We start from the raw sequence: 12189 nt of genomic DNA, 5'->3' as shown, positions 1-12189 counted from the left end.
CAAGTGCAGAGCCTGAACCAAGAGCAAGTGTATGACTGTATGTGGTCACTCAGCAACCAGAATTGGACTTACTTCGGGGACTAGTCAAGACTTCCCTGCTGAGAACTGGACATCCATTGACACCAGTTCTAGGCCATCTCTGCCCCCAAACTACTGTGAATTACGGCAAATCACTGCCTCTCTGGACCACAGTATCCTCGTTTTATGAGAAGATACCCCAGATGATCTAATTTTCCTCCCACTCTGATGTTTGGGATTTTCCTCTCGAAAGACCACGAATCTCACTCTAAAGCTACTAACAGGCGTCTCGACATTAGAGCGAGGTACTTCCGTCCTTCCCTCGTTCCTGTCTAGGAGGCCTAAATCGGTGCCCGGTTGTCACGGCAACCGCTGGGCCCTCCTCCGGCGGGCGGAAACTTACAGTGACGACTGTAACTACCCACTATCAGGCGTCCCATTTGCCAGGTTAAAACATGGCCACCGCTACAGCAACCGACCCAAGCTTCTCACTAAGTACCCGGGCTTGAGCAGCCCTGGGGGCCTACGCTTGGGCAGAAAACGGAGGAACAGCCCCACCCGTAAGCGAAGGAGATTTCCGGAAACCTTCACCCAAGCCTTGGCACCTCGGGTCTCTCCCTGAGGCCCCGACCACCGCCCTAAACGTCACTTCCGTCGACCCATGCGTCCAAGATTGACAGCGGTGCATATCCAATCATAAGCGAGACCACACCCCAGGCCCAGGCGGGGCAGGCACAGGACTGGGAAGCCCCGCCCCTCGCCGACGTGTGACGTCGAGTCGCCATGGCCAGCTACCCCTACGGGCAGGTGAGTGTGTTGGGGGCGGCGGGCGATTTCAAGTAGGGACCTTGCCGAGTCCAGGCCTGGGCCCCGCTTTGCTTTCTCCTGGCATTCTCCGAGCCCTTCCACCTTCAGCGAGGTCTCGGGCGGCAGAGAAAGCGAAAGGGCTGGTCGGTCGCGCCTGTCAAACGTCACGCAGACTACAGGTCTGGGAGGTCGCGTCGCGCCCCCTCTGACGTCGCGCCGGCGGGGATTTGGGGACCTTGAACCCCACGTAATCAGGCTGGGCTCCGCCGGGACCCCACACCTTCTCAGGACTCCCGCGGGGACTCCCGGCGGGCTCATCGAAGTCAACAGAACATTGAGAACACTGGTTTCGTCGGCATCTTTCGGGGCGTCTGATAAAAATACGCCCCTGACATACTGCATGCGAATCATCAGGAGAATCTGTGGTTTCCGCAGGTTCCTCGAGTGTCCTTGTTTACTTAGTCTGACACCTCCGTTTCACTCATAAGAAAAGTGAAATCCAGAGAAGACACGAACTTAACCCGAAGTCTCCGGGCAGGCAGCAGAACCCGGAAGTCGTCAGCAAATACCTCTTCCCACTCCCCAGCCCATGTTGATCCTGCCAAGAACACAGCAAGGTGATTCTGTGGTCTGAATCCTTTGTTGGATGACAGATCGGTAGAGTGGTTAAGTTCAGCTTGGAGTCAGAAGAAGGTTCACACCTTGGCTTCATCACTTCCATAGTTCCATTAAACAGGGTATTTTGCTGTTGTGAGTCTAAGCTTCAACCCCTCTTGAAAACTGGGCCCAATAATAGGGTCTATTTCAGAGTGCTGTCATGAATAGTAATGACGTCATGCTTGTAAAGCATTTGGTCCTTCTTTTTTTTTTTTTTTTTTTTTTTTTTTTTGAGAGACAGAGATCACAAGTAGGCAGAGAGACAGGCAGAGAGGAGGAAGCAGGCTCCCTGCTGAGCAGAGCCTGATGCGGAGCTCAATCCCAGGACCCTGGGATCATGACCTGAGCTGAAGGCAGAGGCTTTAACCTACTGAGCCACCCAGGTGCCCGCATTTGGTACTTCTAAGAGTGTAAGAGTATTTTAGTATTTGGATTTTTTTCTAGACTCCCTAGAAGGTCAGTGCCAGGAGGGACCTCAAAATAGTACCTTTATTTTAAGAAACTGAACCCCAGGGAGGGCTCCTGATTTGCCCAAGATCGTACTAATTTAGGAGATAAAACCCGTGCAGGGAAAATTGGAAAGCAAAATTATATGGGATATTAGAAAGTGCTCAACAGAGTATAGTCACATGCCATAAGAATCGTGAGGGAGTGAAGCCCTTTGTGGCTTTTGGATTTGGACCTTTTTAATCTCAGTGAGGAAGACCCCATAAACATGCTAGCAGAGATTATTATCCCCAATTTATAGCTGGGGAAGGAGCCCAAAGAGGTTAAGCAGCTTGCCCAAGGTCACAGTATAGCAAGTGAGGGAGTGAGGCTAGGACTGGAACTTAGAACTCCTTTCATTGCATACTTAGCAGAGTAGACAAAAAGAGGCTAGCACGGGCTGAGGTTAGAAGGAAGTACAGCCTAACAGGGCTTCTGAAGCTCCATTGCATTTGTTGGGTCTTATGAAATGTTAATAGGTATTGCTAATCAAGGAGGATTCTGTGGTTAAGTTAGTTTGGAAAATACTTTGTGAAATACAGCTGGCTAAGTTCGTTCAACATGAGGCATCTCAGAATTCATAATTTGTTAACATGCCTTGTAAATCTGCTAGAGAGGGATAGAATATGTGGTATTTCTTAAACTTACTTAGCCACAGAACTGCTTCCCATCCCCACCACCTTTTTCTAAAATTTCTGATCATTTTTTGGTAACACTAGTGTTCTTGAGGAACACAGTTTGGAAAAACATTGCCATGGTGCATTGGATGGTCTGTATCAGAATCACCTAGGAGCTTTAAAAGCACACTTTTGGGGGCACCGATGGCCTCGTCATTTGAGTGTCTGACTTGGTTTTGGATCAGGTCATGATCTCAGGGTTGTGAGCCCGAGCCCTGTGTTGGGCTCTGCGCTCTGCCCAGAGTCTGCTTGGGATTCGCTCTGCTTCTCCCTCTGCGCCTGCCTGTCTCACTCTCTCCCACAAATAAATAAATAAATCTTTAAAAAAAAAAAAAAAGCACATTTTTGGGTTCCACTTCAGACCTATTTTATACCCAGGAAGCGTCCAGGAATCTACATCATAGTAAGCTTCTGGGGGTATTTTGTATGCATCTTAGAGGCAGTGACATAGAAATTAAGAGCTTGAACTTCCAGGTTGGATACTGGACAGTATCCTAATTCTAGCACTTAATAGTTGCATGCCTTGGACAAACCATCTATGGGCTCCAAGCCTCAGTTTCCTCACCTTTAAAAAGGGAGGAGTAATACTTCATAGGGCTGACATGAAGACAAGCTGATAAAGCTTGTAGCGAGCTTGGCACATTATTGATACCAAGTGTGTGCCAGTGCCTAGTGGCAGCCCTTGCTGTTTTGATGGCTGTTAGGCCACATGGCCTGGGCTTCTGCTCAGAGTGAAATACTGGAAAGGAGCATGGAGAGAAAGGTGTCTAGAATAGAAGAAGAAACGCTTTTATTCCCCCTCACCCAAACACACAACATACCCGGACCACTTGTGTAGCTCCTGGTCCAGGGTATTCCCAGGAAATGCTGGGTTGTTTCAAAGCATCCAAAGGCTTAGTGCTCCCTCCTTTCTACCCAGAACATAGTCCTGCAGGATTGCAACCTACTGTTAGGAGTCAAAACTCGAATTTTCCACTGCCTCCAGCCCTGGAGTCCTTGAGCATGGACTGAGGGTTGGAGCAGTGAAACTCAAGTAACCTTTGGTCCTGGGTGGGAGAGCCAGCTGGATGGGTTTCGGTGATTGAGAGCTTGGTCTCTGAGACTGAGAGATTTGGCTGCACGTCCCTGCTCTGCCACTTCCTTGCAGAAATTCCTTGCCAAATTCCAAGCCTCAGTTTTCCCTTCTTTAAAGTGGGGTCATAAGAGTATAAGAGTTATGTAAAGATTAAAGGAGATAACCCATGTAAGGTGCTTGGCGTGGTGTTGGACATATAGTAGATACTCCAAGGAAAGAATGATACAGATAGACAAATCGTGGAATCATTGTGATAAATGCTAGATGGGAGTAAGTGTAAGGCACTAGGACAGCACAGGAGGGACGCCTGACTAAGTCTGGGGGGGAGGAAGCCTTCTTAAAGGAGGTGACATAAGCCAAAAGCTGAATCACCAGTAGGCATTAGCTGAGTGAAGAAAGTAGAGGGGAGAGCACGCACAAAGGTCAGCAAATGGGAGCCCAGTATTTTAGAGGGATTTCAGGAGATCAATACGGAGTGAAGAAGGGGAAAGGGCTAAGCAATGACACCAGAACAGTAAGCAAGGGCCAGACCCTCAAGGACTTTGTATGCCTTTGGGGGGAGTGTGGACTTCATCCTGACTAATGAGGGAGCCGTAGAAGACGCTTGTCTCATTTGTGCTTTGGAGCTGGTACCGTGGGGGCACTGTGAGAATGGACTGAAGCAGGAGACCCTGGAGACAGGGAGACTCGTCTCAAAGCTGATGAAGTACCCTTGATTAGAGAGTATGGGGGCCTGGTGAAAAAGGATTTGAAAGCGTTTAGGAGGTAGGATTGAGAGAACTTGGAGAGAGAAATTGGGGTAGTGGGGAAGAAAGAGGAGGTGCCCGGGAGAGCACTAGGGCTTCAGGTTTGGGGGACTGGGTGGGAGGTACCACTCACTGAGATGGGGACACAGAGGTAGGAATAGATTTGGAGAGAAGGTCCAGGAGGTTGTTGGATATGTGGGTCTGCAGCTCAGGAGAGATGGCGCTGGACAGAAGGATTTCGGAATGTCAGCATCCAGGCGGTAATTGAAGTCTTGGGGCAGTTCTTGGCCCACTGTCTATTGGCTGCAGGTTTCTGGCCTTTAAATATTTTAGGAGGCTTTGCTGGTGAATGCCCAAACCACGCCTGTCTTCTTGATTGTTTAACCCCTTAAATGTGTGTTCGCCTCCTCCACCCGAAACTTGAGGGGCAGCTCCAGAGACAGGCCTCTTTTTGCAAGATGGCCTATTCCCTTCCCCATCAGGGCTCCGCACAGGGCAACCTTTGATACCTCTGAACCTCACGAAGGTCTTGGGGGCAGAAGGAAGACCCCTTGCGCCCAAAGAAAATAGAGAACTTCCTGAGTGGGTTATTGAGGAGGAGGTGAGTCCCCCACCCCTTGCAGGCATGGCATGCAAGCAGATTCAAGAAGGTGCTGCAGAGATTCCGTCCTCTCCTGAGTGGCTGGACTGGAGGCTCTCAGATCTCTCACAGTCCTGTGGCTCTCAGATCGGGTCTAGGTGCTGCGGAAAGAAAAGAGTACGATTCCTCCGCTTCTCCCTGATTCCCGGGCTCAGAACCTCTGAAAGATCGCCTAATCCAGCCCTTCCCCCTTCAGCCCTGTCCATTGTAGAAATCCATCATGTCTGACAGTTACATTGAGGACAGTCCTTGTTCGGTCATGGTTGAGTGAACACAGGGGAGGGTAGTAGAGTAGAGGCCCAGTTTTGAATCTCAGCTCACCCATTCTAGCTGCGTCATTCATCACAGGCGTCCTGGGAAACTGTGCTTTAACTTTCTCATCTGTGACATGGGGGTAATAGCACTTCCCTAACAAGACAGCATCAGTGGGAACCGCTGAACCGGAAGCACCTGGCAGAGCTTCCGGAAAATGTTAATTGCCCCCCCCTGACCCCAGTAGAGCAAATGTAGTTTATGAGCGATCGGTAAAGACCCAGGGAGGAGCGCCTGGCGGGCTCTGTTGGCAGCATGTGCCAAGCTTGCAATTCCTGATCACAGGATTGAGTTTGAGACCCACATTGGGTGTGGAGATTGCTTAAAAATAAAATCTTGGGGGCCGAAAGAGTCCCACGGATAGTTTTCTGTGATGTTTCAGAAATCGTGATTGCTGAACTCTCTCTCTCTCTCTCTCTTTCTCTTTCTTTCTCTCTTTTTTTCTTTCACAATCTTGTGTTGATCAACATGAAATGCTCTTGGAAAAAGTCTCAAAAGGATTGGCAGCATGGAGTAGCATAAAAGAACAGGGAGTCAGGGACTCCAGTTTTCATGTCTGGTTCAGACCTTCACTGACAACTCCGTGACCCTGGGAACCATCATCCCCAGACTTTCTCCCTGGCCTGGGTTCTGCCTCAGTCAGTGGCTCCGCTTCATCTGTACACGCTGGATAACCTGAGTCATCCTGAGCACTTCCTTTCCTTCCCCCGCCATCTCCTCCCTAATCGAATTAGTCGTCAAGTCATGTCTAGCCTATCTCTGAAATAGCTTCAGAATCCATCCTGTTCTCTCCATGTCTAAGTCCGCTGTCTGGTTCAAGCCCTGCCTGCCTAACACCTGGGCTGCTGCCTCCCCCGCGAGCTCATCCCCCACCCCACTGCGGGGTTAATTCTCTAAACAAGGCTCTGATCACGTTCCTCCTCTGTTGGAAACCTTTCTATGGCGCTCTGTTTCCTCAGGCATAAAGCCCAAACTCTTCAGAGCGGGATTCATCTGCTCAAATATTTATGGAGGCTTGCAGGTGCCAGGCACTGTGCTGGACCCTGGGTACCCTGATGAATGAGGCCCAGTGTCTGGCCTTGGGGCGCCCACTGTAGCGTGGAGGAGACACAGATAGACAGAAAGTTCGTTAAGACACCAGAAACTCACCCGCTCACTGAAACGCAGCAGGAGGGGAGCCTGGCCAAGGAGAGTGTAAAGAGCCTGCCTCTCTCAGTTCACCTTGCGTCCTTGCCCCCGCCCCTGCTTTCCAGCCATACCCCCCACCCCTCTGGGCTCACTCCCAGGCCTGTGCCCGTCTTTTCCCTCCTGTCTGGAATGTCCTTTCCTGCTTTGGGGAATGCCTCAGCATCCTTCAAGGCCAGCTCCATATCACTCCTGCCTCCTCCAGGAAGCTTTCCTTGACTCACTTCACACATTGCTTCATTGGATTCCTCAGCCATCATTCAGCAAACGGAACAAATTCCTCTGTCTGCGCCTCCTTGATAGCATTGAAGTGGACTTTTCTGATGGCACCGATCAAACTGTACTCGAATCACCAGTGGGACCCTCGGGGTCCTATTTAGTTTGACGCCCCAGGCCTAGTACGATATACTCTGTAAGTGTTCGCTGGATGAAGTCGTTGTGCTTGCGTACCTCAGTTTCTTCATCTGAAAAGCCGCCTACTAATAGCTTCCTATATAGCTTCCTATTTTCTGTTTGAGGACTGTCGGCAGGTTCTGCGGTAGCATCTGCGTGTTTGTCAAAGTACTCGCTAAAGGTGAGGGCTCTGACCCAGGGCAGAGAGCAGAGGGTTTAGTCGCCAGATTGTGCCAGACCCAGCAGGCCCCTGGCATGTGATACTGGGAGGGTCAGAGGACCTGCCTGGCAGCACCTGCTTTGTTGGGGTGGTGGGGGACTTCCCAGGCGGAAGGCCTGGGCCCCAGGTGCCCTAGGCCAGGGGAGTTACCGGCCCCGGTGTGGTGGGAGGTGGTCCGGCTCCATCTCTGCCTCCAGTTCCGTGGGCTTTGAGCAGGTCCCTTTCCTTCTTTTTAGTTTCGCCATCGGGAAACTGAAGGGGTTAGACCCCCACCTTCCACGCACCCCTCCCATCACACTGCTCCAGTACCCTCGGAATCTTTTTCGTTCTTTTCATCCCGGCTCAAACGCTGTTTGCTTCTGGAAACGCTCTCGACTTCACCCTCTCTCCTTTCTGGTTCACGGCTTGTACATGCACTTGAAACACCTGGTTCCTTGTGCTGTTTTGTTAGATGTTATGAAGAGCATTTCCGCACCTCTGCTGTTAACTGGGAGCCCCTTCCCACCAGCTCTCACCTTTATACACCCCCTCTCCAGGAATTTACCTGGCTTTGCGGGTGATGAGTAATGTAACAGTAGCCAAGATTTCTAGATCATTTGCTCTATGCCAGGCACTGTTGTAAGGACTTGTTTTCTTATATCAATGGTTTTCAGACTCTCTTTTTGAGTCACTATGAGGCATCTGCAGAGCTCCCTCGGGATCTAACAGAGGAGGGGGCCTGCCTGGCCGGGGCTCTGGCACCCCCACCGTGCTTCAGCCAAAGCCACTTTCTTTCATCAGTTTTTAAATTTTTGTTTTATCAAAAGAGTCTTTAGCTAAAAGTTAGACTGACAAAATTCTGCTGCATTTATGTCTTGTAATCAGCAGAGCGGCCAGTAAGGGAGAGAGGATTGTGTTTTACCTGTGAAGGAGCAGGCTTGGAGAGAGGAAGCCTGGGACCCGCAGCGAGAGCTCTGCTGGCATGTGGAGTTCTGAGTCGGGATTGGTGTGTGACTTCGCTGTAGAGAAAGAAGTCTTGCCGCCAGCTCTGCAGTTTCCAAAGCCTCAGAGCTCCCAGTGTGCTGAGTGGGGAAGGTGGAAGGGCCTGCTTCCTGCTTCCCCTGCCCCAGAAGCCCCCTACCTTGAGCCAGCAGACCTCCTTCAGATGAAGTGTGAGTTTGGCCTCAGCCTCGAGGGAGCGTGTCCCAGAAGCTAGCAAACACAATAAAAAGAGCAAGTCCAGGCTCTCCGCGGCTAGGCCACTAGTGTGCCTTCTAGGTTTATCTCCAGTGTGTCTAGATGGTAACTCCCCTCAGAGCTGGGCCCAGCTGCTCCCCCGGCCCCTGCGCCCAGCCTGTCCACAGCTGTGTTGGGGCTGCGCTCTGCCATGTAGGTGGTTACAGCTGAACACTGAGTTTGGGGATCCCTGGCTTGTGGTGTGGGGACATGGATGAAAGAGGGAATGCCCCCTCGTCTGCGCTAAGGGACAGATGGCCTGGGTCCCGGCCCCAGCCCCTCCACGCAGTCTGGGTGCAGTTTTTCTGGACTGGGGTTTCCTCCTATGTCAGAGTGCTTCGCGCACCTGGTCTCTTTTCATTCACACACCAGCCTGGGAGGTAGGCACTGTTGATTCCCGTTTAGAACAAAGGATGTTGAGGCTTAGGGAGGGGAAGTCAGTCCGGTGAGTAAATGGCAGAACCCGAATTCAGACTGGTTTTCTTTGACTCGTACTGATTCTGCTCCCTCCAGTGCCTGAGGAGCAGGGTCTCCCTGGCCTGTCCCAGAGTCACCAGGGAGAAGGGGACATGCTCTCGTATCTCGAGCTATTCTCAGCTGAGGAAGACGTGCTGCAGCCCATGCCTGGGACATGTTGCTCGGGGTTGAAGAGCAGCGGGTGAGGGGACCGTGTTTGCACTGTCAGTCCTCAGGGAGCCATGGGGGTGGCACCGGGGGTGGGGGTGGGATTTGGATTCCTTTGCCTCCTCGTTTGTTCAGTAATTACTGAGCCTACAGTCAACACTGGGGGCAGGGGAGAACGTGGCCAACCAGACACGATCCCAAGCCATCACGGAGCCCCTTGGTGTGATGGTGGGGAGCCAGGAGAGCGGGATTCTAGCCCTGACTCCACATGTCATTGGTGGTGTGATCTTGGGTAGGTTTTCTCTTCTCTAGAAGCCTCAGGTTGTCCATCTGAGCAAATAGGGCACAATTCCAGCCCTGCCTCTGGGAAAGACTGACAGGGGCCGGGTTTCGTGACAGTACAGGGTCATGCTGTGGCTGGTTTCCGGCCTTACTGTTCTGACTGATGGTTTGCTCTTGCAGGGCTGCCCAGGAGCTGGAGGACAAGCGCCCGGAGCCCCTCCAGGCAGCTACTACCCTGGACCCCCGCATGGTGGAGGGCAATATGGCAGTGGGGTACCCGCTGGTGGCGGTTATGGAGGAAGTCCTGCCCCCGGAGGGCCTTATGGACCGCCAGCTGGTGGAGGACCCTACGGACACCCCAACCCTGGGGGACCCCCCTCTGGAACTCCAGGAGGACTGTATGGTGGAGCAGCCCCAGGGGGCCCCTATGGTCAGCCGCCTCCGAATTCCTACGGGGGCCAGCATCCTGGGCCTTACGGACAGGGACCTCCTCCCGGTAAGTAGGGATCTTGGACTCCAGGTCTAAGATCTCTGACCTTGTTCTGAGTTCTCCAGGGCCCATCCTTGCCCTTCCTGTGGGTGTGCTGGCAGCTTGGTCTCCGGCACCCTAGCATCTTGCCTGCAGCTCCTGCTTGCATCAGCAGAGCATGAAGTCCATGATTTGGCTTTGCTGCGGGGACAGCAACTCCACAGTCACTTGGGCTTATGACAACAAACGTTTATTTCCATTGCTTGCTCGCACTTCCTTACTCTTGCTTACGTGTCCGCAGCTGTGGATCTGGCTGCTGAAGTTCCGTGCCACGTGTCTTTTCCTTCCAGATCCGGGCAGAGGGAGCAGCCCTTAGTTAAGATAGGCTGTTCCTGTGGCAAGACAGGTGGGGGCGGCTAGCAGGAATGCCCGGTGCCTCTGAAACGCTTCTGCATCGAAGTACTTTACATCTCTTCCACTTCTGTTCGTTCTGGCCATCCCCTGGTTAAGCCTGACGTCAGTCAGATGGGAGGGGCAGTGCTGTCCTGCAGGGGCTCTGCAGGCCACTGGGCAGTGGAGAGGATGCGCTGTGCCCTTACAGGGGATCAGCAAACAACCGGCAGCAGTGGACCGTGGGGAAAACCCATGTCTGTGTGAGAAGACTGGCCGCTATATATAGAAAAGGAAGGTGGTAGAGTTGTTGAAAGCTTAGGCCTTTGAGATCAGGCCACGTGCTGACCTGACTGAATGACTTCACCTCTTTTTTTTTTTTTTAAATGATAATTTTTTTAAAAAGATTTTTACTTATTTATTTGACAGAAAGAGATCATAAGTAGGCAGGGAGGCAGAAAGAGAGAGAGGGGTAAGCAGGCTCTCTGCCGAGCAGAGATTCCCGATGTGGGACTCGATCCCAGGACCCTGATATCATGACCTGAGCCGAAGGCAGAGGCTTAACCCACTAAGCTACCCAGGCACCCGATAATTTTTTTTTTTAAAGATTTTTATTTATTTATTTGACAGAGAGAGACCCAGCGAGAGAGGGAACACAAGTAGGAGAAGTGGGAGAGGGAGAAGCAGGCTTCCCGCTGGGCAGGGAGCCCGACATGGGACTCGATCCCTGGACTCTGGGATTGGCAGACGCCCAATGACTGAGCCACCCAGGCACCCATGACTCATCTCTTTATGCCTCACATGTGCACATCTGTAAAATGGGGGAGTGCCACTACCTGACAAGTTTATTAATAAGGGTTTGATGAGAAGGTGCAGGTAAATGCTGGGTACAGTGGGAAGGGCTTAATACTCAGTATTCTGTGAGCTAACTCATTCTGGGACGTTCTCAGCAAAGACGTATGCCGCACATAATGTGACAGCACTTGTGGTGAGGGTGTCACGCCTGAGAGATACTGAGGCAGGAGAATGATGGGATGCAGGGAGGGTAAAGAGCAGAGGTGCTGGAAAGGAGGTATTGTACAAGGTGGAGGTTGGGGGCTTGGAGGGTCAGTGGGGCAGGGAATCCTGGTGGGGCCTTCAGGTGCCCTGAACCATGACTGTGTGACCTCAGGCAGGGGGTCAGGGAAGGTGAGCACCTAGACTGCTCCATCTGCCCGGACTCTTTCATCGGCCCCTTCGTAGAATGCTTATTCCCAGGAGATGAAGCCAGCAGCATGCAGCCAGGAAGCGTCTGGTGCATCTGCAAGGCCTCCTGGGAGTGGCCCCTCAGGGAAGCTGCCACACTTTCCCGCACCTTCCCAGGCAGGTGGCCTTGAGGGAGAGCTCACATACTGGGGGTTCCAAACAGAGCCAGTGGCATTTATCTTGTCAGAGCCCCGAGCTTCTGGCTGTTTGCTTTCAGCTCAGCAGCTTCGTGGGGGAGTTCCTCCACCTTCTAAAATTGTGTCTGTGAGCCCACGTGAGGTCACTGCAGGTCAAGGAGCCCTGCTTTGTGAGGCTCATTCCTTTAGGGCCCGAGGCCTGAGATCATCTCCGGGGCTGCAGAAAGTGGAGAGATGTGCCTCCGACTCTGAGCTGCTCCCCGTCTGCAGCTTCCACTCACGTAGCCGCCATTGCCTCCTTTCCGGTGCGGCTCGTGTCTCCCTGGAGCTCTCCTGCATGCGAGTCACTGGGAGGCCCTGCCTCAGCCCCACCGGATGAATCCAGGAGCTAGAGTGCCCGCGCCACTGCTCTGCAAGACAGATTTGCCCATCGAAGGTGCCCCACGGCTCTCAGGGACGTTCCCCCAGGTGCTCAAGACCCACCGGGCCTCTCCAGCCTCCGCACCTGCTGGGGACTGTCCCCGCTGTGCACCTGAGTCCCGCCGGAGTTCCTCTGAACACGTTCCGCCCCTGCCACCTGCTTTCCTTCTCCCCATCACAGCTCTCTTCCC

At 52.5% G+C, this 12189-nt stretch overlaps 1 protein-coding gene across 1 annotated transcript in view; it reads left to right on the top strand.

Moving 5' to 3' along the window:
- Window positions 1-413: 413 nt before the first annotated feature.
- Window positions 414-12189, top strand: part of PEF1 (penta-EF-hand domain containing 1) — a 17607-nt gene continuing 5831 nt past the window's right edge. Inside the window, exons 1-2 of the mRNA XM_082685770.1 lie at window positions 414-825; window positions 9518-9833. Of these exons, the coding sequence (XP_082541896.1) occupies window positions 802-825; window positions 9518-9833 (340 nt within the window). The 5' untranslated portion in view covers window positions 414-801. The remainder of the gene's footprint in view (window positions 826-9517; window positions 9834-12189) is intronic.

Source organism: Mustela nivalis (assembly GCF_964662115.1).
Source record: "Mustela nivalis genome assembly, chromosome: 10".
Lineage (NCBI taxonomy): Eukaryota > Metazoa > Chordata > Mammalia > Carnivora > Mustelidae > Mustela > Mustela nivalis.
The sequence above is the reverse complement of the archived record's forward strand: the minus strand, read 5'-3'. Positions and strand labels throughout refer to the sequence as shown.